Source organism: Rhinoderma darwinii, chromosome 1, assembly GCF_050947455.1.
Source record: "Rhinoderma darwinii isolate aRhiDar2 chromosome 1, aRhiDar2.hap1, whole genome shotgun sequence".
NCBI classification, from domain to species: Eukaryota; Metazoa; Chordata; class Amphibia; order Anura; family Rhinodermatidae; genus Rhinoderma; species Rhinoderma darwinii.
In genome coordinates, this window is record NC_134687.1 from 456453962 (window position 1) to 456479769 (window position 25808).

The window sequence follows — 25808 nt, forward strand, 5'->3', positions numbered from 1 at the left end:
CTTTACTAACTTACTGTTTTTTGTTTTTTTTTTGTTATACAGATGATAGATCTGAGCACACTATTGGTATTGGCAGCAAGTCTCCTACTTCTTTTAACTTTGTACATCGTCCTACACGGTCAACGACGAACCTATTCTAAAATTGTCTTTTATGAAGTAAAAGAAGCAATCAAAACTTTCTTCATGAATCAGACCAAGGAACAGAGAGTTTTACAGTATGTGCTGGATAATGCAGCACGTGGAGACCCACAGAGTGTTGTTGATAATATTGACAAATACTGTACCGAAAAGGAATGGGCCATGAATGTAGGAGACCAAAAGGGTAAGATTAAATGAAGAGATGAGATGGCTTAAAATGCATTTATAGTTTCTGAAAATACTAGGCTACAATGGAGAAACCATTACAAACACAAAAATAACCCTCTCAGTCTAATGTAAAAATGCATAAAATGCTATAACAAAGAAATTCAATATCTTAGTGTGTAATACTCTGAGGCCTCATGCACACCACTGTAACTGTGTGCACGGTCCGTGATTACAGCATGGACGGACCACGGAGTGTCATCCGCAGGCCGTCCACAATCATGGACCGTGCACACACAAGATGTGCATTGACTTCAAGGAGCCTGGGCCGCTATTGCGGTCCGTGACATTACATGCCCTATTTTTTTTGTGGTTCGGGCTTCGGGCAATACACGGACCGTGGAAACCACGGTCGTGTGCATTGGCCCTAAGGATAGAATGTGTTCTGCATTATCCACAATTGCAGCTCCGCGATTGTGGATAGTATGCGGCCGCAAATGCACGATCGTCTGTGTGAGGCCTTAATTGTTACTTACTTGGTTCCTTGTGGTTTAGATACAAAGCTCCTGTTTTTCTTACAATATTTTTATTTCATATTCTTTTTATTTATTTATTTATTTTTTATTACATCGAAGTTTCATTTGTATATAAATTTCCTTCACATGATACATTGTATCGATTGTATTTTGATTTAACATTCTAGTGATTTTACTACTAAGTTCACTAAAATAAAATAGTAACACGGCAATCGTATACAACAAAATAAGTATGGCAAAATTAATCTGCTAGACTATTGATTCGCATCCAGGGTTCCCTGATCAGGGGTTCCCCAGAAGGCAGCAGCCAGACCTATCCACTTTATGTTGTAATAACGTCGGAATGCTTAAACCTATCCAAGCGATTCTGAGATTGTTTTCTCGTGAGACATTGGGCTTTATGTTAGTGGTAAAATTTGGTCGATATATTCAGTGTTTATTTGTGAAAAATTGCAAAATTTAGAAAATTTTAAAAAATAGCATTTTTCTGAATTTAAATGCATCTGCTTGTAAAACAGATAGTTATACCAGCCAAAATAGTTACTAGTTCACATTTCCCATAAGTCTACTTTAGATCGGCATAGTTTTTTGAGCATTATTTTATTTTTCTTGGACGTTACAAGGCTTAGAACATAAACTGCAATTTTTCATATTTTTAAGAAAATTTCAAAAGCCTTTTTTTTTTAAGGTACCTGTTCAGTTCTGAAGGGGCTTTGAGGGGCCTATGTATTAGAAACCCCCATAAAACACCCCATTTTAAAAACGAGACCCCCTCAAAGTATTCAAAATAGCATTTAGAAAGTTTTTTTAACCCTTTAGGCATTTCACAGGAATTAAAGCAATGTGGAGGTGAAATTTGCAAATTTCATTTTTCTTTCTGAATTTCTATTTTATTCTATTTTTTTCTGTAACAAAGAAGGTTTTACCAGAGAAACACTACTGAATATGTATTGTCCAGATTCTGCAGTGTTTAGAAATGTTCCACATGTGGCTCTAGTGTGCTCGTGGACTAAAACACAAGCCCCAGAAGCAAAGAAGCACCTAGTGCATTTTAGTGCTTCTTTTTTATTAGAATATATTTTAGGCAGCATGCCAGGTTTGAAGAGGTGTTGAGGTGCCAAAACAGTAGGAATCCCCCAAAACTGACCCCATTTTGGAAACTGCATCCCTCAAGGAATTCACTTATGGTTATTGTTACCATTTTGACCACGTAGTTTTTTCACAGCGTGTATTTTGAATTGGGCTGTGAAATTAAAAGAATGACAATTTTTCCGATAAGATGTCATTTTTGATCAGAATTTCTTATTTTCACAGGCAACAAAATGCCCCATTTTGTTGCCCAATTTGTCCTGAGTGCGGCAATACCCCATTTGTGGTGATAAACTGCCGTTTGGGCCCATGGGAGGGCTCAGAAGGAAAGGAGCGCTATGTGTTCTTAGGAGTCCAGATTTTGCTGGATTGGTTTTCGGGTGCCATGTCGCATTTGCAGAGCCACAGAGGTATCAAAGCAATGGAAACCCACCAAAAGTGACCCCCATTTTGGAAACAAAACCCCTCAAGGAATTTATTTATGGGTGTTGTGACCATTTAGACACCACAGTTTTTTCACAGAATTTATTTGAATTGGACTGTTCATTAAAATAAATGTATTTTTTTCCAATTCGTTTTGGCTCAAAATTTCTTTTATTTTTACAAGGAATAAAATACCCCATTTTGTTGCCCAATTTGTCCTGAGTTCGGCAATACCCTATTTGTGGTGATAAACTGCCGTTTGGGCCCATGGGAGGGCTCAGAAGGAAAGGACCACCATTTGGCCTACTGGAGCTTTTCTGGTGCTAAGTCTTGTACGCAGAAGCCCCTGAGGTACCGGTACAGTTGAAACCCCCGAGAAGTGACCCTGTTTTAAAATCTACACCCCTTAAGGCATTCATCTAGAGGTGTAGTGAGCATTTTGACCCCACAGGTATTGTGTAAAAGATAATGCGCAGAGTGAGATTTGCAATTTTCTATACATATATGCCAATTCAGTGTCCGATATATTGTGCCCAGCATGTGCCACCGGAGATGTACACCCCATAAACTGTAATGTGGGTTCTCCCAGGTACGGCAATACCCTACATGTGGATGAGGAGGGGTAAGCTGTGCGAAGTGCATCAGGGTGAGTAAAACTGTGGTAAATTAAAAATAAAGGGATGGATGATAAATTTTAAAACCCTTTCATACAGAGCTCTGGTTATTCGGGACACGTGTCACATTGATATATTGTGACCTTCCTTATCCCCCTCTTATAGCAGACTTTGCACCTCTTTTGACTTTTTCCCTTCTTGCCAGTTTGGGGAACTTCTAAAAAGTGTTGCCCTGGTACGATGTGTGTGGCCTCGCTTCCAGAAGTACTGTAGGGCTTCAGGACTTGATCTGACAAGTCCACCCCTACCATGTACCTATTGTAGTCCAGGATGCAGTCTGGTTTGGGGGTCTATGTACTGATACCTCGTACAGGTACATGGGTACTGGTGTGGCATCTCTCTTGTCCTTGTACGTGACACACAATATGTTGCTGCTAGAATGTGCCCAGCTCTCACCCCATCTTGTTTGCCCAAGCAGAGTCTTAGGGAGGCCTCTCAGATTTCTTCTAGCAATGCCGCAGGACTTCTGGGAGCGAGGCAGTTGAAGAGTGGGACGCTGGTATAAAAATTATCCAGGTAGAGGTGGTAACCCTGGTCCAGCAGTGGGTGCAGTAAATCCCACACAATTTTTGCATGAACTCCCTTTAAGGGGGGGCATTCTGGGGGCTGAATACTGGTGTTCTTCCCTTCATATATCCTAAATTTGTAGGTATACCCTGATGCACTCTCGCACAGCTTATACATCTTCACGCCATACCTTGCCCTCTTTCCCGGCAGGTACTGGCGGAATTGAAGCCTCCCTTTAAAATGTACCAAGGACTCGTCAATAGAAATACAATTCTCGAGGGTGTATGCTTGGGAAAACCGGGCACTGAAACGGTCTAATAGGGGGTCTCCATTTATACAAACTGTCAAAACTGGGGTCATCTCGGTGTGGGCACTGCTCATTATCAGTATAATGTAAGAAGCGAAGTATTGTGTCATTTTTATTTATTTTTTAGTTTCCAACTCCGTTCTGAAGTTGCTTTGAGGGGCCCATATATTAGACACCCCTATGAAACACCCCATTTTAGAAACTAGACCCCCTCAAAGTATTCACAACAGCATTTAGAAAGTTTATTAACCCTTTAGGTGTTTCACAGGAATTTAGAGCAAAGTAGAGGTGACATTTAATTTAATAGGCACCATGTCTGGTTTGAAGAGGTCTTGTGGTGCTAAAACAATGGAAACCCCACAAAAGTGACCCCATTTTGGAAACTAGAGACCTTGAGGAATTCACTGCAGTTTTCATGGGGTGCATGCGACTTTTTGATCCGTTTTTATTCTATTTTTAGGTGGCGTGGTGACTAAAAAAACAGCAATTTTACTATTGTTTTTTTATTCTATATATTTTTATTTTTTTACAGCAATCACCGTGCACTATAAATGACATTCACTTTATTCTGCGGGGCGATACGATTACGGCGATACCAGATGTTTATAGTTTTTTTTTTTTATGTCTTATGGCGTTTGCACAATAAAATAAATTTTGTAAAATATAATACATTTTTTGTGTTACCTTATTTTAAGAGCCATAACTGTTTTATTTTTCAATCAGGAAAGCCGTGGAAGGACTTATTTTTTGCGTAACGAACTGTAGTTTTAGATCAGTACCATTTTTAGGTACATGCGACTTTTTGATCTCTTTTTTATTCCATTTTTTGGGAGATGAAGTGACCAAACAATTGTGATTGTGGTACGGTTTATGATTTTCTTTTACGGCGTTCACCGCGTGGGATAAATAACTACATCGTTTTGTAGTTCAGGCCGTTACGGACGCGGCGATACCAATTGTGTATAGTTTATTTTATTTATATATTTTTATTAATAATAAAGGACTGATGAGGGAGAAAGGGGGATTTTTACTTTTATCACTTTTAAAACTCCTTATTTTCTTATTTTTACACAACTTTTTTTACTTTGTCCCACTAGGGAACTTGAGGGCAGGAGGCCCTGATCGCTATTCTAATACACTGCACTACATGCGTAGTGCAGTGTATTAGAGCTGTCAGCTGTTCGCTGACAGCAAGCATAGTGGGTCCTGACTTTGTCAGGACCCACTAGGCTTCCGTCGATGGCGTAGCCAGAGTCCATTGTTAGTACTCTGGTTGCCATAGTAGCCATCGCCGGCCGCTATCATGTAGCGGGCCGTCGATTGTGGCTTACCCCTAAGAAGCCGCGATCGCTATTGAACGCGGCTTCTAAGGGGTTAATCGGCGGGGACCACTGCGATCGGTCCCTGCACACTGAGCTGTCATAGCCTGCTGTCGGAAACAGCAGGTATCACAGCTCAAACACGCGCCGGGGAAAGATGGCGCCGTGTTAACTGAACGCGAAGGGGTTAAGGGTATGTTCACACGCTGAGCCAAAAACGTCTGAAAATACAGAGCTGTTTTCAAGGAAAAACAGCACCTGATTTTCAGACGTTTTTTGAGCAACTCGCGCTTTTCGCAGCATTTTTGCGCAGTTTTTGGAGCTGTTTCAATAGAGTGAGTGTCCTGCACTTCTTTTGACAAAGCTGTCATTTTACGCGTCTTTTGACAGCGACGCGTAAAATGACAGGTCGTTGGCACAGTACATCGTAAAGCCCATTGAAAGTAATGGCCAGATGTTTGCCGACGTATTGGAGCCGTCTTTTCAGGCGTAATTCGAGGCGTAAAACGCCTCCATTACGCCTGAAAATAGGTCGTGTGAACCCAACCTAAGGGTATTTTCATACTGAGTTTTTTGGCACTGTTTTTGACGTGGAAACCGCACTAAAGAACGTCTGAAAACGCTTCACTTCAATGGGAAGCGAAAGTGTTTTATTCCTGCGAGCGGAAAAGAAACGCTTGCGGGAAAAAAACCATCATGCTCTTTCTTCAGGCGTCATCAATGGGAGGCAGAGAAAGCGGTTTTCTCTGCGTTTTTTGCCCCCGATGCTCAATGGCCGCAGCAGAAAAACGCCGTAAAAAATCCGGCAAAGAGTGCAGGCAGGTCAAAATCTGCCTAAAAATTCCTGTGGGAATTGAGACAGATTTTTCCGCCTGCAAAAAAAACTCTGTCTAGGCCTTACAGTAGAGATGATTGGCATAGAATTTAAAATGATAAGCTGCTTTTAGGTGTTTCCCAATGGTAATAAGATTGAGAATCATTGTGCTAGACCAAAAAGTCTTGTATATTTGTCTGATTATTCATAGAATTAGAAAAATAAAATGGCATACGGGGGCTGTATTAAATGAATTAAACTGTGTAGTATGTCATATAAAAACATATAGCATATAGTATAAAAGAATATTGGTGTTTTCCAACAAGCAGGAAAGATAAGCTAGTATCATGGTTTATGACACATTCTGAAGTGGTGCATTTCCCAATAATTAATAAAAAGTAGTGATAAAATATTATTTATTAGTTAAAAAATACCATTTGTGCATGTCAATTCTAAGACCGTGATCTGAAGCTATTTTGGAGGTTTGTGACTGATCTTATGGCACTTAAAGAGGCTCCGTCACCAGATTCTCAAATCCCTATCTCCTATTGCATGTGATCGGCGCTGCAACGTAGATAATAGTAACGTGTTTTGTTTTTTTTTGTTTTTTTTTAAAAACGTTCATTTTTGGCCAAGTTATGAGCTATTTTATTTATATATGCAAATGAGCTTTGAAATGGACAACTGGGCGTTTTTTTTTAGTTATGTCCAACTGGGCGTGTTTGTGTATGACGCTGACCAATCCGTGACCAGTCAGCGTCATACACTCCTCTCGATTCATTTACAAGCAGCACAGCGTTCTTACTAGAACGATGTGCAGCCAGATACACAAGTGTCCTGATAATGAATACACATGAAATCCAGCCTGGACGTCATGTGTATTCAGAATCCTGACACTTCTGACTCTTTTCTTTGAGATTGCAGCAAACCACTCGTAATCTCGCGAGATTACGAGGTAAACGAGATTTCGTTTCTATTGCGAGTCAGAAGTGTCAGGATTCTCAATACACATGACGTCCAGGCTGGATGGTCATGTGTAGTCATTATCAGGACACTAGATTAACGTTAATCAAGTGTCCTGATAATGATTACACATGACCATCCAGCCTGGATGTCATGTGTATTGAGAATCCTGACACTTCTGACTCTTTTCTCTGAAATTTCCAGCAAGCGAAATGAAATCTCGTTTACCTCGTAATCTCGCGAGATTACGAGTGGCTTGCTGCAATCTCACAGAAAAGATTCAGAAGTGTCAGGATTCTGAATACACATGACTTCCAGGCTGGATTTCATGTGTATTCATTATCAGGACACTTGTGTATGTGGCTGCACATCGTTCTAGTAAGAACGCTGTGCTGCTTGTAAATGAATGGAGAGGAGTGTATGACGCTGACTGGTCACGGATTGGTCGGCGTCATACACATAAACACGCCCAGTTAACATAATACACGCCCAGTTGGACAGAACGAAAAAAAAAACGCCCAGTTGTCCATTTCAAAGCTCATTTGCATATATATAAAATAGCTCATAACTTGGCCAAAAATGAACGTAAAGAAAAACGTTACTGTTATCTACATTGCAGCACCGATCACATGCAATAGGAGATGGGGATTTGAGAATCTGGTGACCGAGCCTCTTTAAAGAGGCTCTGTCACCACATTATAAGTGGCCTATATTGTACATGATGTGATCGGCGCTGTAATGTAGATTACAGCAGTGTTTTTTTATTTAGAAAAACTATAATTTTTGACGGAGTTATGACCTATATTAGCTTTATGCTAATGAGTTTCTCAATGGACAACTGGGCGTGTTTTACTATATGACCAGCGTCATACAATTCTCTCCATTCATTTACACTGCAGATAGCGATATATCTATATCGCTATTTGCAGTCACATAAACACACTATAACGCTACTCATGTGTCATGACAATGAATATACATTACCTCCAGCCAGGACGTGACGTGTATTCATTCTCCTGACCACTTCTGTAGCGTCTCTGTGATTTACAACACAGCAGGCGTAGTCTCGCGAGATTACGCTGTAAACTGTCATTCACAGCGAGATCTCGCTGTGCTGTAAATCACAGACGCTACAGAAGTGGTCAGGAGAATGAATACACGTCCCCTCCTGGCTGGAGGTAATGTATATTCATTATCATGACATATGAGTAGCGTTATATTGTGTTTGTGACTGCATATAGCAATATAGATATATCGCTATCTGCAGTGTAAATGAATGGAGAGAAGTGTATGACGGTGATCGGTCAGCGTCATACACTCCTCTGTACACAATTAACAAAGAATTCCTGCAGGCAAACAAACCCTGTTTCTCAACTACCCCAAGAGAGAATTGAAAACAATACTTTATTAGGCTACGTATAGCAAGAAGACAGACCACATAAAGTTGAATTAAAATTGTCACTGCTTGAAACCGGACGTAAAAGTAAGGCTGGGTTCACACGACCTATTTTCAGACGTAATGGAGGCGTTTTTACGCCTCTAATTACGTCTGAAAAAACTGCTCCAATACGTCGGCAAACATCAGCTCATTACTTTCAATGGGCTTTACGATGTACTGTGCCGACGACCTGTCATTTTACGCGTCGCTGTCAAAAGACGGCGCGTAAAAATACAGCCTCGTCAAAAGAAGTGCAGGACACTTCTTGGGACGTAATTGGAGCCGTTTTTCATTGACTCTATTGAAAACAGCACCAAAAACGCCTCAAAAAACATCTGAAAAGAAGCTCCAAATTTCATTTTCAGCTTAAAAAACGCCTGAAAATCAGAGGCTGTTTTCTCTGAAATCGGCTCTGTATTTTCAGATGTTTTTTGTTAAGCGTGTGAACATACCCTAAAGGCTAATGCAAGTACAGCGGTGTGTAACCAACCAGCATAAGGCTGGGTTCACACAACCTTTTTTATTATGCCTCGATTTACGCCTGAAAATACGGCTACAATACGTCGGCAAACATCTGCGCATTCATTTGAATGGGTTTGCCAACGTAGTGTGCCGACGACCTATAATTTACGCGTCATCGTTTGACAGCTGTCTCCTCAAAGAAGTGCAGGACACTTCTTTGGACGTAATTTGAGCCGTTTTTCATTGAATTCAATGAAGAACAGCTAAAATTTTAGGCCGTCAAAGACTCCTCGCATAATGCGAGGAGGAGCAATTACGTCTGAAACGACGGTACGGTTTTCTCCATACCCTAAGGCTGGATTCACACGAACGTGGCGTTTTTGCGGACGCAAAAACGCTGCGTTTTGCGCGCGCAAAAACCACTTGAACGCTCCGTGTGTCATCCGTGTATGATGCGCGGCTGCATGATTATCGCGCAGCTGCCATCATAGAGATGAGGCTAGTCGACGTCAGTCACTGTCCAGGGTGCTGAAAGAGTTAACTGATCGGCAGTAACTCTTTCAGCACCCTCGACAGTGAATTCCGATCACCATATCGAGCAACCTGTTAAAAAAAAAAAAAGCCGTTCGTACTTACCGAGAACTTCCCGGCCGTTGCCTTGGTGACGCGTCCTTGGTGACGCGCCTCTCGACATCTGGCCCCACCTCCCTGGATGACGCGGCAGTGCATGTGACCACTGCAGCCTGTGCTTGGCCTGTGATTGGCTGGAGTTGTCACTTGGACTGAATTGTCATCCCGGGAGGTCAGACTGGAGGAAGAAGCCGGGAGTTCTCGGTAAGTCAGAACTTCTTCTTTTTTTTTTTTTTACACATTCATGTATATTGGGATCGGAAGTCACTGTCCATGGTGCTGAAACAGTTTAACTCTTTCAGCACCCTGGACAGTGACTATCTCCTGACTTTGCGTACCGGAAATTTTTGTGCCGGGTTCGGTCAAAACGAGTTCGGCCGAACCCGGTGAAGTTCGGTTGTCCGGGTTCGCTCATCTCAAAGACACTCCGTTTTGGATGTTTGTAAACAGAAAAGCACGTGGTGCTTTTCTGTTTTCATTCATCCTTTTGACGGCTCTTGCGCGAACCACGCAGTTCGCACGGAAGTTCTTCCGTGCGGCATGCGTGGTTTTCATGCGCCCATTGACTTCAATGGGTGCGTGATGCGCGAAAAACGGCGAAAGAACGGACATGTCGTGACTTTTTTTCAGCGGACTCACGCTGAGTAAAAATCACGCACATGTCCGCACGGCCCCATAGACTAATATAGGTCCGTGCAACGCGCATGCAAATCACACGCGTTGCACGGACGTTTTTCCCGTTCATCTGAATAAAGCATAAGGGTATGTGTACACGGCAGCGTCTGTTACGGCTGAAATTACGGTGCTGTTTTCAGGAGAAAACGGCACCATAATTTCAGCTGTAATGGCATGTGCAGGCGTCTTTCGCTGCGTCCATTACGGACGTAATTGGAGCTGTTTTTCCATGGAGTCCAATTACGTCTGAAGAAGTGACAGGCACTTTGACGCGGGCGTCTTTTTTTTAAAAATTTTATGCGCTGCTGTCGGCACAGAACATCGTAAGACCCATTCAAATGAATGGGCAGATGTTTGCCGACGCTTTTGAGCCGCATTTTCGGACGTAATTCGGGGCTAAAACGCCCGAATTACATCCGTAAATAGTGTATGTGAACCCAGCATTAGAATTTCGGCTCTTAGCAATTATTAGTTAGATTGTCTAAATGGTTTGACAGTCAGTCCGGTTTAGGTAGGAATTAAAATAGAAAAAGCCCCCCCCCCCCGACATGTTTCGCTACCAAGTAGCGTCCTCAGGGGTACATGGGGCTAATGGAGGCGCGGCAAGAAAACTATTCCTATTAAGGACATCTCTGATGACGTGTACAGGGGACGTTTCAGAACAGGCGGCCAGTCACAGCAAACGAAAGCTGCCCGGCCATCTGGAGAAACAGATTGGCAAATCACAGACGGCGTGAGGTAAGCCAATAATAGGTCAGGGAGGGCGCGTGCGCACTAGTAGCAAATGCGGAGATAGTGTAAATGGTCTGTGCCGGATCAGCGCATGCGCGCTGGATCCACAGATAGAAGAACCAGCAAAATACTGGCGCATGGGTCCTCATTAATTTTTTGACATTCCTCTAAGAACGCCCACTTGGTCATATAGTAAAACACGCCCAGTTGCCCATTGAGAAACTCATTAGCATAAATCTAATATAGGTCATAACTCAGTCAAAAATGATGACTTTTCTAAATAAACACTGCTGTAATTTACATTACAGCGCCGATCACATCATGTACAATATAGGCCACTTATGATGTGCCTCTTCATTCGCTATTCATTCCGTCAAAACGACGGAACCCTTACACAATCGTGACAAATGGAAACCATTTGCACCGGATCCGTCACCATTGAAATCAATGGTGATGCAAACGGAAACCTATGGTTTCAGTCAGGGTATGTTCACACGGCAATTAAACCAAAAAAGAATACCTATATATTCAAGGTCATATATCAATGAGTATAGTTGCACATATTGGACCCCATGCATAGAAACACCAAAAAGTTATCCCTACATGCTACAATGAGACCAAATCAAACGTATCTTAGAAAAATACAAAATTACTTTATTGAAGACAAACAACACAGTTGATCAAGACACTTTTTTAAAAATGAACACCCATAAAAACAATGTACAGACAGTACAAAGAAATACAGTGTTTAATATAGGGCAGGGCAGGGCAGGGCAAACAATGGTGGTACTATTCATACTATATCATCGAATATACAATGTGTACCATGAGTATTAGGCCTCATTTAGATGAGCGTAATATACGCGTGTGCGACGCGCGTGCTTTTCACGCGTGTCGTACGCACCTATATTACTCTATGGGGGCATGCAGACAGTCCGTGAGTTTTGCTCAGCGTGAGTGCGCTGAAAAAAACTCACGACGTTCTATAAATCTGCGTTTTTCGCGCATCACGCACCCATTGAAGTCAATGGGTGCGTGAAAACCGCGAAGGTGCGTGTAAAGCACGCGCGTCGCACGGAAGTATTACACGTTCGTGTAAATCAGGCCTTAATCACTTTTATTTCTTGGAATTTCAAACCCCAAGTCTACAGCTCTTCTGCTCCAGTGTTCCTACGACACCACTTCCTACGACACACTATCCTGTGTCCTGGCTGTTCATCTTTGTCATAGGGACATGGTGTACATCTAAATCACCATCTGCACCAATTTCCTCATCCTAACTACTGCTATGCAAATCAGTTATGTGGATATCAACTCAAGTGTTGTCATGGGAAGACCAGAGTGGTGTAGGGGGTGCTGCAGTCATCGTGTCTATAACTTTAAGCACTGAGGATGTTTTTTTGTTTGCTTTTTTCATGTACATTGAAAGGCTAATACATTTCCTTTTTTGCTTTTCTTGTTTATTTTTTTTTTACTTATGTTTTCTGTTAAAGGCATGATCCTGGATAATGTTGTAAAAGAGACCAATCCAAGCGTACTCCTGGAATTAGGCACGTATTGTGGCTACTCAGCTGTCCGGATTGCGCAACTTTTAAAACCTGGAGCTCGTTTTTTTACAGTGGAATTTAATCCAGTATACGCTGCTATCGCCAAACAGATTATAGAATTTGCTGGTGTTAATGATAAGGTATTTCCCGAAATTTAGTTTGAAATGTTTATTTTTCACAAACCCTAGCTGTTCACTTTCTAAGGCCCTGTTCACACTGAGGTTTTTTTTACACGGAAACCGCGTTTGAATCCGCGCCAAAAAACTCCGGAAACCACCTCCCATTGATTTCAATGGGAGGCAGAGACGTTTTCTTTACCACTTGCACTTTTAGCCGCTCGCGGGGAAAAAAAGCGACATGCTCTTTCTTCCTGCGGTTCCGTCTCTGACCTCCCATTGAAATCAATGGGAGGCAGAGAAAGTATTTTTCGCAGCGTTTCTTGAAGGAATTTTGAATCAGATTTTTTTTCTGCCAGCAAAATACTCCGTGTGAACAGGGACTAAGGCTACATGCACACGTTGCGTATTTAGCTGTGGAAAATACGCACCAAAACTGCTTCAATACGCAGGAAATTCGCAGGTAAAAAAACGTACCTAATCATGTTTTATTAATGGGTTTTTCGGTGCGGTTTTTACGTTTTTGATTCATTTTTCGGCGCGTTTTCCTGCTGCGGAGTTTGGTGCAATTTTCCACAGCACTAGGCAGATGCATTTCCGCTTGCAAATTGTAAGATAAATTTACATGATGCGGATTCTAAAAAACACACCGCAGGTGAATTTCCGTCCTGAAAAATACTGTCGCGCGTACATGAGATTTCCTGGAATATCATTGACTATGCTGGTACTGTATTATGCTGCGGATTTGCAGCACGCAAAACCGCACGTAATACGCATTGTGTGCATTGAGCCTAAAGCTAGATTCACGCATGCAATTTTTATACCAAACACAGGAGTGGATACAACAGAGAGCCTTTATACTTTCCTTCTTTTTGGATTAATTTCTGTGTTTGTCAAAAAAAACTGCCTCAAACCGCATGTGCGATTCCAGTTTAAGGCCAGGATCACACACACAGTTTTGATGCAGCCAAACACAGTTGTGTATAGAAAAATAGCCGAGGCAATAGGAACCCGTCTTGTTCCCGACTACTTACTAACTAATAGGATGGTACAATAAATGAAATACCTTTATTAAATTAGGGACAAACATAAAAATGTAAAACTACAATGTGTACTGGCACATGCAATTTGCAGACATAAATCTGTCTATAGAACATGAGAGATATAACCCAATGCAAAGTTGACACGGAGTATAACTGCTAGCTATAGACAATTCTATGAAGAATCCGCTCCAGTTAACATTGCGCTAAAAGACTAGTATAGCCCCCCCGACATGTTTCGCCATAGATGCAGCATCCTCATGGGTTTTAGGGGCATATTCACTATGGAATTTAATGGACACAAATAAAAGATGATCCCAAATCTGCATCAAAACTGTGTGTGTGATCCTGGCCTAATCGTGCAGCTTTCTACTGCTACCTTGAGGGTCGTTTTACACATAGCATTTTTGGTGAAAACGCCTGATTTTTGTGGTGCTTTTTTAACATTATTTTCATAGGCTTCTCTATAGGACTTGAACTGACGTGTAAGGGTATGTTCACACGACCTATTTTCAGACGTAATTCAGGTGTTTTACGCCTGGAATTACGCCTGAAAAGACGGCTCCATTACGCCTGCAAACATCTGCCCATTGCTTGCAATGGGTTTTACGGTGTTCTGTTCCCACGAGCCTTTATTTTACGCGTCGCTGTCAAAATATGGCGCGTAAAATGGTGGCTCGTCAAAAGAAGTGCAGGACACTTCTTGGGACGTTTTTGGAGCCCTTTTTTTATAGACTCTATTGAATACAGCTCCAAAAAAGGCCGTAAAATACGCAGCAAAAAACGCGGGTTGCTCAAAAAACGTCTGAAAATCAGGAGCTGTTTTCCCTTGAAAACATCTCCGTATTTTCAGACCTTTTTTGCTAAGCGTGTGAACATACCCTTACAAATCTAATCAATAGAAAATAAACTCGTGTGTGTAAAGGAGTCCTTAACATAAAATAAAATTCTGCTGAAGGCACTGGTATCTCCTACACATCTCTAAGGCTATGTTCACACAGCTTATTTTCAGCCGTTTTTCGGGCCGTAAAATAGCTTTCAATGGGGAAAACTGAGTTTCGTTCCAAAAGGGCGTTTTTATTTGTGGCCGTTTGAAAAAACGGCGCATTAAAAAAAGCCCCATAACAAGAAGTGCATGTCACTTCTTGAACCGTTTTTGGAGCTGTTTTACATTGTATCAATAGATAAACGGCCGCAAAAAAAACATCAAAAAATGTTTGATGCTTAAAAAACTGCTGAAAATCAGAGGCTGTTTTCCCTTGAAAACTGCACCATATTTTACAGCCGTTTTTCGTTTTGCGTGTGAACATTCCCTAAATTATATATTAAAGAGGCTCTGTCACCAGATTTTGCAACCCCTATCTGCTATTGCAGCAGATAGGCGCTGCAATGTAGATTACAGTAACGTTTTTATTTTTAAAAAACGAGCATTTTTGGCCAAGTTATGACCATTTTCGTATTTATGCAAATGAGGCTTGCAAAAGTACAACTGGGCGTGTTTACAGTAAAAGTACAACTGGGCGTGTATTATGTGCGTACATCGGGGCGTTTTTACTGCTTTTACTAGCTGGGCGTTGTGTATAGAAGTATCATCCACTTCTCTTCAGAACGCCTGGCAGTGACAGACACACAGCGTGTTCTCGAGAGATCACGCTGTGACGTCACTCACAGGTCCTGCATCGTGTCGGCACCAGAGGCTACAGTTGATTCTGCAGCAGCATTTGCAGGTAAGTAGCTACATCGACTTACCTGCAAACGCCGATGCTGCTGCAGAATCATCTGTAGCCTCTGGTGCCGGTGTCCTCGCTCGTCTGACACGATGCAGGACCTGTGAGTGACGTCACAGCGTGATCTCTGGAGAACACGGCTGTGTCTGCACTGCCAGAAGCTGGGCGTTGTGAAGAGAAGTGGATGATACTTCTCGTCAGAACGCCCAGCTAGTAAAAGTAGTAAACACGCCCCGATGTACGCACATAATACACGCCCAGTTGTACTTTTACTTTTAAACACACCCACTTGGACTTTTGCAAGCCTCATTTGCATAAATACGAAAATGGTCATAACTTGGCCAAAAATGCTCGTTTTTTAAAAATAAAAACGTTACTGTAATCTACATTGCAGCGCCTATCTGCTGCAATAGCAGATAGGGGTTGCAAAATCTGGTGACAGAGCCTCTTTAAGTAAGGTTGAAAGAAAAAAAAAACACAAGTCTGAAATCAAGTTCAAGCTGTTATCTAAGGGTATGTTCACACGGCAGCGTCCGTTACAGCTGAAATTACGGTGCTGTTTTCAGGAGAAAACCGCTCCTAAATTTCAGACGTAATGGCATGTGCAGGCGCTTTTCGCTGCGTCCATTACGGACGTAATTGGAGCTGTTTTTCTATGGAGTCAATGGAAAACGGCTCCAATTACGTCCCAAGAAGTGACAGGCACTTCTTTGACGCGGGCGTCTTTTTTTACGCAAAAAAAAATGACCGTCGGCACAGCACATCGTAAAACCCATTCAAATGAATGGGCAGATGTTTGCTGCCGCTTTAGAGCCGTATTTTCGGACGTAATTCGGGGCTAAAACGCCCGAATTACATCCGTAAATAGGGTGTGTGAACCGAGCCTTAGAGACAGGCAAAAATAAAATTCTTATGAGTTTGTAGCCCGTCATCCTAGTATTAGTGGAAACAAATTCCTTTCTCACTTCAGAATAAATTCCCCAGATTAGTTATCCGTGTCCAGCAATCTCGTACTTTTTTAAAAGTCGCATTTAAACTTGCGTCAAATTTGCATCATCTATTGCAACTTTAATCCACCTTCGTCAAATTTGGAAAGTGATAAGAAAAGTGGACGTGATCTCTAAGGAGACCTAGTTTAAGCCACATTTATTAACTGGAATAAAGGTAAATGGCGCAATTATTTTTTTTGTGTAAACCTGCATCTGCTCATAGAGAGGCAAAAAAAATATCTTTCTATGCCTGCTGAGAGGTTTAAGAGAAGAACAACTTTTAATAAATTCGACTCAGATCTTGCCAACTACCCTCTACATTTTGACTGGCGTAACATACGCCAGTCTAAGTAAATGTGAGCCAGCGCTTGCAGAACCTGTCTCCAAAACTGACTAACAAAGATACCAAAGACTTCTATTTATATGTGGCTTACTGAGTTAGCTAAAAAAAATTCACACAGGTGTATATCATACATATTGTCGTTTACATACTATTAATAGCAAAACCGAGTCGACAGTGGGCGTTTATCTATGATAATGCAATCTATTCATTTTCTTCCAGGTGCAAATATTAGAGGGAAATACACAAGACATTATCCCTCAGCTGAAGAAGAAATATGAAGTGGACACACTGGACTTTGTGTTTGTGGACCACTGGAAGGACAAATACGCAGTAGACACCAAGCTGTTGGAGGTAAGTGGGGCATTGCATTCACGGGTTCTGCAGAGATGATTTGTATGAAGATTATTGTTAGGCCATTCCCAAAAAGCGGTCGTGTTTTTGCTCACACCAACACAACAATTACATTACTACTAGCATGAAGAATAAGGTATAAAGCGTAATCTTGAAGTGGGTCTAGGTGGGATATATAACTAAGCACTTTATGTACTGTAAATATGTACTATAATGTATATTGAAATTCAGTCCCTAACTGTGGATCACAGCTGCAAAAGGGAACATATTTAATTACTTATGCATATGTACATAGTCTTGTGTATACAACAGTAAGGGGCCTTCCCCAAACCGTTCCCACAAAGTTTGAAGCATACAATTGTCCATGATCTCTTTGTATGCTGTAGTATTATCATTAACCTTCACTGGAAATAAGAGGCCTAGCCCAAACCCAGAAAACTGCCAAGATCATTATCCCTCCTCTAACAAATTTTACAGCAGGCACTATGCATTCCGGTGGTAGCCTTCTATTGGCATCTGCCCAAGCAAGGTGCCTCCATCAGACTGCCAGATAGTGAAATGTAATTCATCATTTCAGATGCAAAATCTTTTTTTATGCGCCATGCACCTCAGCACTTTCCACTCTGTAAGTTGGCATGGTCTACTGCTCCATGGCTGAGCTGTTGTTGCTCCTAGATGCTTCCACTTCACAATAATAACACTTAGGCCACGTTCACACATGGCAGCATTTTTCCGCTGCAAATGTTGGTGCAGATTCGGGGCAATTACGCAACGAATCTGCACCAATATTTGACAGGTAATTCAGACGTTGTGGATATCACAGCGGACTTGCTGCAGATTTCAGTTTTTGCATGGCAAATGCTGAGATCCGCAGTGAAATTCCGCAGCTTCTCCGCATCATAATGTGAATGCTGCGGAGGGAAGATTCTCCACCGCAGCCTAACTTCCGCAGTTATTTTCCGCAATGTCTGAACTAAGTTTCCTAAAAATCTATAGAAACAAATGTAAAAATCAGGTTCTGCAGAATTCCACTGAGGACTGTCCGCAGCGGTATTCAACAGCAATTGCGTCACGTCTGAACGTGGGATTACAGTTGACCTGGGCAGATCAGGGTATATGTCTCAGGCTCTACAGTCAGGGCATGGCAAGATGTGGCGTATTTCTGCAGACACTGTCCGCATCAATGCCGCACATAATCTGCGTTGCAGATTCTGTTGCGGCTTTGCCTAAAATGTGCAGTAAATTGATGCGGATTAGCCGTTGCGTATTCAGGTGAAGAGTACTTCCCTTCTCTATCAGTGCAGGATAAAGAGAAGGGACAGCCCTTTCCCTAGTAAAAGAAATTCATACTTACCCGGCCGTTGTCTTGGTGACGCGTCCCTCTTTCGACATCCAGCCCAACCTCCCTGGATGACGCGGCAGTCCATGTGACCGCTGCAGCCTGTGATTGGCTGCATCCGTCACATGGACTGAAACGTCATCCCGGGAGGCCAGACTGGAGGAAGAAGCAGGGAGTTCTGGGTAAGTATGAACGGCTATTTTTTTTACACGTTGATCTATATTGTGATCGGTAGTCACTGTCCAGGGTGCTGAAACAGTTACTGCCGATCGTTTAACTCTTTCAGCACCCTGGACAGTGACTATCTCCTGACGTTGCGTAGCAACGCTCCCGTAATTACGGGTGCACACACGTAGTCACCCGTAATTACGGGAGCCCCATAGACTTCTATGAGCCTGCCTGTGTCGTAATAACGGCCCGTGATTATGGGCGTTTTTACGTTCGTGTGCATGGGGCCTCAGTCTGGCTATAGACCTAGAAATACATAGGTCCAGCCAGAATGAAGAAATATCATGTTCGTAAAAGCAATATGCAACGCAACACAACCTCTGCGGATTTCATTGCGGAATTTTGAATCTTCATTGAAGTCAATGGAGAAATTCCGCAATGAGTCCGCAACGAGTCCGCTACATGTCTGCAACAGCCAGTGGATGCTGCGGACACCAAATTCCGCACTGCAGCCTATGGTCCGCAGCTGAGTTTTCCACAACGTGTGCACAAACCTAACTAAAAAGGTGTGGAAACCAATGGAGAAAATGTACGCTGCGGAATTCCAGAGCAATTCCGCCACGTCTGGCCATGCCCTTAAACTGCTACATTTGTTTGTTAAAATTGCCATGTTTCACCTCAGAGAAAGTATTTAGTCTCTACCTTTACTTTGTCACCAAACCTCCCAAGTTTCTCAAAGAAAAGAGGGACAGCAATACCCAGTGCGCTTAGCATGCTGAAGCAAATCTTTCATACTTTGTAATTATATACATATAAGAAAAAAAAATGACTAGGACAAAGCCAATGTCATAGAGCCATACAGTCCCTAGAATGAAATAGTGATGTACAATTCCTAGATAGTGCCCATGTAGGGCATTTTATGACACTACTGTATGTGGGCAAACAGTACCCACTCAGTGTTCTACTTTGCCCACACAGAGCTATATAGTGCCTGAATAGTACTAAATAGTGCCAAGAGATGCTCTGTCAACATAGAGCCATGCAGTGTCCACATAGTGCCATCCAATGCCAACATACTGATATACTGTGTTCATAATGAGTCATACGTACCCACATATTTTGCCCACATAGTGCCAAACAGTGCCTAGTGTGTCATACTTTGCCCAGTCATACAGTTCTACATAATGCCATACTGTGCCACAGAGCTACACACTGCCCAGAGTGCCATACCATGCCCACCTCGAGCTAAAATGTGTCTGCATAGTGGCAAGAGAAGCTGTGTCAACATACATCCATAGTGTCCACATAGTACCATACAATGCTGACATAGTGCGCCAATATAGAGCCATACAGTGTCCGCATAGGTTCAAACAGTGCCTTGTGTGTCATACTTTGCTTACATGATGATACAGATCCCACATAGTATCTTGCCAAATAATGCCCAGGGACTGTTTTGACTTTGCCCAGATAAGCAGTTAATTTAGTGCCCATTTAAACAGCCACCACTTTCCTCCCTGTTGTTCCTGCACCAAAACGTAATTATTTGGAATTGTGCATGAGTGAGGGTATGTTTACACGCTTAACAAAAAAGTCTGAAAATACGGAGCTCTTTTCAGAGAAAACAGCCTCTGATTTTCAGGCATTTTTGAAGCTAAAAATAAAGCTTCTTTTTAGGGTATGTTCACACACAGTGTTTTCAGACGTAATTCGGGCGTGTTACGCCTCGAATTCCCCCTTTAAAAAAACTGCTCCATTACGCCTACAAACATCTGGCCATTGCTTGCAATTGGTTTTACGGTGTCCTGTTCCCACCAGGTGTAATTTTACGGGTCGCTGTCAAAATACGGCGCGTAAAAAGACGCCCGCGAAAAGAAGTGCATGTCACTTCTTGGGACGTTTTTGGAGCAGGTTTTTCATTGACTCCATTGAAAAACGGCTCCAACAACGTCCGTAAAACGCGAGTTGCTACAAAAACGTCTGAAAATCAGGAACTGTTTTCGCCTGAATACCGCTCCGTATTTTCAGACTTCTTTTGCTATGCCGTGTGAACATACCCTCAGTTGGAGCTTCTTTTGAGACTTCTTTTCAGACGTTTTTTGAGGCGTTTTTTATAGTGTTCAATGGAAAATCACCTCCAAAAAACGCCTCAAGAAGTGACATGCTACTTCTTTTTACGGAGCGTCTTTTTACGCTCCGTTTTTTAAAACAGCGGCATAAAAAGATGCCTCGTATAAACTAAATGCTTTTCTCATTGATTTTCAATGGGCAGATGTTTTTAGGCATTCGGCTTGCATTTTTTGAGGCGTAAACGCCACGAAATACGCCTGAAAACACTGCGTGTGAACATGATGTCCTCTGACAAGTCAGTATTTAGCATGAGTAAAGTCAGTAAGGGTATGTTCACACGCTGAGCCAAAAACGTCTGAAAATACGGAGCAGTTTTCAAGGGAAAAAAGCACCTGATTTTCAGACGTTTTTTGAGCAACTCTCGTTTTTCACTGCGTTTTCCCAAGAAGTATCCCGCACTTCTTTTGACGACGTATTGGAGCCATTTCTTCAGGCGTAATTCGAGGCGTAAAACTCCTCCATTATGCCTGAAAATAGGTCGTGTGAACACAGCATAAGGCCTCGTTCACAGAGTTTTTTTTGCAGGAGGAACATTCTGCCTCAAAATTCCGTTTGGAATTTTGAGGAAGATTTTGTCCTTCCTGCACGTAGTTTGCCGCGATTTTTTCCGCGATTTTTCACCCTCGGCCATTAAGTGCTGCGGGCAAAAAACTCAGCGAAATACACTTTCTCTGCCTCCCATTGATGTCAGAGGCGTAAACGCGCGGAGATAGTGCATGTCCCTTCTTTCTCCCGCGAGGCGGTTTTACCGCTCGCGGGACAAAACCGCCCCCGCCTCCTATTGAGATCAATTGGAGGCATTTTCGGCCGGTTTTTGACGAGTTTTGTGGAGCGGCTTCCGCTCCAAAAAGCTCGTCAAAATACTCAGTGATCTAGTCTAATGTAGTTTAGGCCCTGTTCACACTATTTTTACTCAAATTAGTACGCTATAAGCGCTCAGTAGTTTCCAGTGGTCTGACAAGTGTATTTTACTTCACATCTAAAAACAATATTATGAACAAAGCTGTATTCTTAGATAAAACAAATAAAATACACCTGATTGAATATGAATCCAAACCAAGAAATGTGGTGCTTCTTGCAGTACCATGTATTATTCAGGACTGATTTGGACATATTTCTGTTAACTTTTAATATTTTTATTGTAATAGCCCCACAAACAACTGCATATGATATACAGAAATGCATATATATATATATATATATATATATCAATAGCAAATAAAACATTTCCATTCAGCAGAATAGAATTGTCCATTGAAATACAGATCGCCTTAAAAGGGTTTTCCCACAAGGAACATTTACGACATATCCAATATCCACAGGATATGTCAGAAAGATGCGGGTCCCACCTCTGGGACCCGCACCTATCTCTAGAACAGGGCCCCTAAACCCCATTCTACCTCTGTGTTCCGGCTGATTTCTGACAATGAACAGCGTAGCTCACTGAGCTATGCGGTTTCCGTAAGGCCCATAGAACTTAATGGTAGCTAAAGAAACCTCATAGTTCGCATGCTACGCTGCTTCCGTAACTGCCATTCACTATTATGGAAGTTAAGGAAACAGCGTAGCTCAGCAAGTTACGCTGTTTTCAGAACTCCTGACTATGAAGTGGCCGGGAGTCAGCGTGAGCACAAAAAGCTAGAACGGGGTTTAGGGGGCCCCATTCTAGAGATAGGTGCGGGTCCCAGAGTTGGGACCCGCATCTATCTTATATTTATGACATATCCTGTGGATGTCATAAATGTCTTCATGGGAAAACCCCTTTAACTATTTTAGTGGACGATTCTATTCTGAACTATGAAACTGTTGTGCTTGTTAGGGTATGTTCACACGGCCTATTTACGGACGTAATTCGGGCGTTTTTGCCCCGAATTACGTCTGAAAATAGCGCCTCAATAGCGCTGACAAACATCTGCCCATTGAAAGCAATGGGCAGACGTTTGTCTGTTCACACGAGGCGTATATTTACGCGCCGCTGTCAAATGACGGCGCGCAAATAGACGCCCGCGTCAAAGAAGTGACCTGTCACTTCTTTGGCCGTAATTGGAGCCGCTATTCATTGACTCCAATGAATAGCAGCGCTAATTACGGCCGTAATTGACGCGGCGTTCAAGCGCCTGCACATGCCGGTACGGCTGAAATTACGGGGATGTTTTCAGGCTGAAACATCCCCGTAATTTCAGCCGTTACGGACCCCCGCCGTGTGAACATACCCTTACAGTTTTGTCCACCCCCATCTCACTGTTTCTTGTGTATGCTATATTAAAGAGGCTCTGTCACTAGTTCATCACTTCCCTATCTCCTACCTAATCTAATAGGCACTTTAATGCTGATAACTACTTTGTAACGTTTATTTCCGAAGTTGGTTGTTTGTTTTTTTTATAAGCTGCACAGCTGCTGCTGAGGAGGATAATCATCCTGGCACGGCTGGAGGCGATGTCTGGTGCGTCTTCCAAGGATCTGCGGGAGTAAGCGACGTCACAGAGTGATCTCGCGATTCTAGCGGAGATCATGCTGGGCTGTGAATCACGCTCGGCTGGAGTGAAGAGAAGTGTATGACGCTGATTAGTCAGCGTCATACAGTATGCTATACAATGCCCACATGCTGAAAAAAAAACAAATAACAGTTGGCCATTAAGAGAAAATTAACATAACTATAAAAAAGAACAACTTCATAAATAATGTAAACTTTTTTTTAAACAAAAAAACACCGCAGTTATCAGCATTAAAGCACCTATTAGATTAGGTAGGAGATAGGGAAGTGATGAACTTCCTCTGTCTTATTTCTATATAGTGGCAGACCATCTCTTAGTAAAGTCATGAAATACATCACCCACAGCACAAGGTTAAAACAAAGATACATGTCCATCAAGTTGAGCTTGGTGATAACTACATTGGGCATTCCTTCTGCCATATTGTTTCATAGTTGTTAACAGGATTTCAATACCTTGATTCCAATCTCACTCGTGTTTTGTTTTTTTACTCTCTCTGCAGAAGTGCAACCTGCTTAAAAAGGGCTCAGTTATTCTTGCAGACAACGTCGTTGTTCCAGGTGCCCCAGAGTTTCTCGAATATGTTCGTACCTGTGGCCGATATGACTGCACAAACTATCCTTCAGTTCTGGAGTATATGACTGAGAAAGATGCACTGGAAAAGGCAGTATTTAGGGGATAGATGCTATTGTACCCATACCTTTAGGGTTTGTAAGAGCTCTGCTAGCAGTCATTACAAAGTGCCCTCAAACAGTTCAGTGCAATATTGTCTTTCTGTCTTCATGAAAAGATCATCACTTTAAATGATGCGGTGGCTCCATTGCCACAAGAATTCAAAATAAACTTAACAGTAGTCACAAACTTGGATGCAATTCCCCACCAGCTCCATGACCTGTGATTATAATCACCTTTCCCCTCATTGGCTGTTCCCACATCAATAGTGTAGTCTGAGATGATGAATATCTGGGATGACCGAAATGTAATTACAATATTTAAAGCATATGTCCACCTTTTAAGCACCATTTTACAGATAGCATAAAAAAAAACTCTCGTATGGATTAATTCTATAAGTACATTACTTATTTTGTTGTGAGTACAGCCTGTGATATAGCCCAGATCTGCATTAACAATTCCACAGGCTTTAGAGCTGAAATCTCCCATTATTCCTTGCTGTCTGAATGTCTTTACAAAACTGGATTATAATTGGGGTAAAGAAATGTGACATGACCGCAACATTTGAATATACCCTTAAAAAATTAACTAAAAAAAATAAATAGTATTAGTCTTTCATAAAATAAATTAATGCCACAATTAACTAAGTGTTGTGGGGTCCTTACAAAACCTGTTATCAGGGGCACACTTAAAAGGGGTTCCCTGGAAACCACACTTCCAATGCTGCTCAGAAGAAACAAAGCCATAGAATTAAATCGTGACATTCTCTTTACCTGTAACTGCCACCAAGGAGAGCTGGCATACAGATTTATACAGCTAGATATGTTCTGAAAGTAACCAGCACAGTATTCTAGACCTATTTAGATTGAAATGAATTGATCACAGTGGGTCCGGCTTCTGAAAATCCTGGAGATCATCTGATATATAGCCGGGGAGAACAGCTGATAATCTGGCTGGCTATAAATTTCCAATGCAGAAATGTAGTATTGCATAGTTTCCATTCAAGTAAATGGGGAACCATGTAGCTCATAGTAGGGCTGAGTTCATTTGACCGGTAGACTCTGTTAGTGGCTCTCTGTTCTGGCTACTAGATAGGGTCTTGAGCGGGGGACCCCCGTCTAAGAAGTACATACGCCCCTTCACCATCCTAAACCGCCCACAACAGATATGACCAATAACTCCTTCCCCAACCTAGACCACCAGAGATATTAGTTATTAAACCTTAATCTGCAATAGGGATATTACCAGGAATCTATCACTACCAACTTTCTACATGTATGTACATTTTCAAGGATTAAAGTGATTTATAATGGGAGGTATTTTGCCGTCTACGCCATGGGTGCCAACAAATTTGGAATCCCTCCTCCATAAACCCTGCTTTTGCTCTTGTGCTATCCTGTATTAAGAGAGTAAGAAAGGAAGCTGGACAGCCGGGTGGCTTCATAACACATCAGCTTTGCTTTTATGAACTGTGCTACTGAGAAAATCGAGTTTCTCAATTTGGCGTAAATTGCACAACATGTTGAGATACTTATGCCAAATCATTCCATTCTATCATACATTTATGCCAGTATTTTGGTGAAAAAAATGGCGTGAATCAATTATAAAGTTTGCGCAACCATTGAAGATTGATGTATTTGTATACTCTGCTGGAACTATAGTGATCTGAAATTACATCCAAGTCAGTGATTGCCATAAAGTTTATCCAACCTAGGGTATGATTTGTTGTAGATATTCTTGCGACGATCTCATTCATCTGAATGGGACTTGCAGAAATCCATGCACAGGCTGCAGAATCAACTCCCTTCAGATGTTAGGAAGGGCTTTTCATTTTCAACGAATCTGCAGCCCCTTATACACACATACGGCTTTATAAAATCCTGTTGCCCTTTATTTTCTAAAAAGGATTTTTATCTAAAACCTAAATTGAGACATATATTGGTAAATTGAGGTTAGAGCAGTTGACACAGTTTATTAATTATGTTTCATCTATGGAGATATTGGCATTTTTCCATTTAAAAAAAA

The 25808-nt window shown here is 42.0% G+C and overlaps 1 protein-coding gene across 3 annotated transcripts in view; it reads left to right on the forward strand.

Annotated features, from left to right (window-relative positions):
* Positions 1–24426, forward strand: part of LOC142743518 (catechol O-methyltransferase-like) — an 89609-nt gene extending 65183 nt beyond the window's left edge. For all 3 annotated transcript variants that reach the window (XM_075854359.1, XM_075854368.1, XM_075854378.1), the window contains exons 2-5: positions 43–322; positions 12366–12559; positions 16854–16985; positions 23614–24426. In XM_075854359.1, coding sequence (XP_075710474.1) covers positions 43–322; positions 12366–12559; positions 16854–16985; positions 23614–23793 — 786 coding nt within the window. In that variant the 3' untranslated portion in view covers positions 23794–24426. The remainder of the gene's footprint in view (positions 1–42; positions 323–12365; positions 12560–16853; positions 16986–23613) is intronic.
* The last annotated feature ends 1382 nt before the right edge of the window (positions 24427–25808 follow it).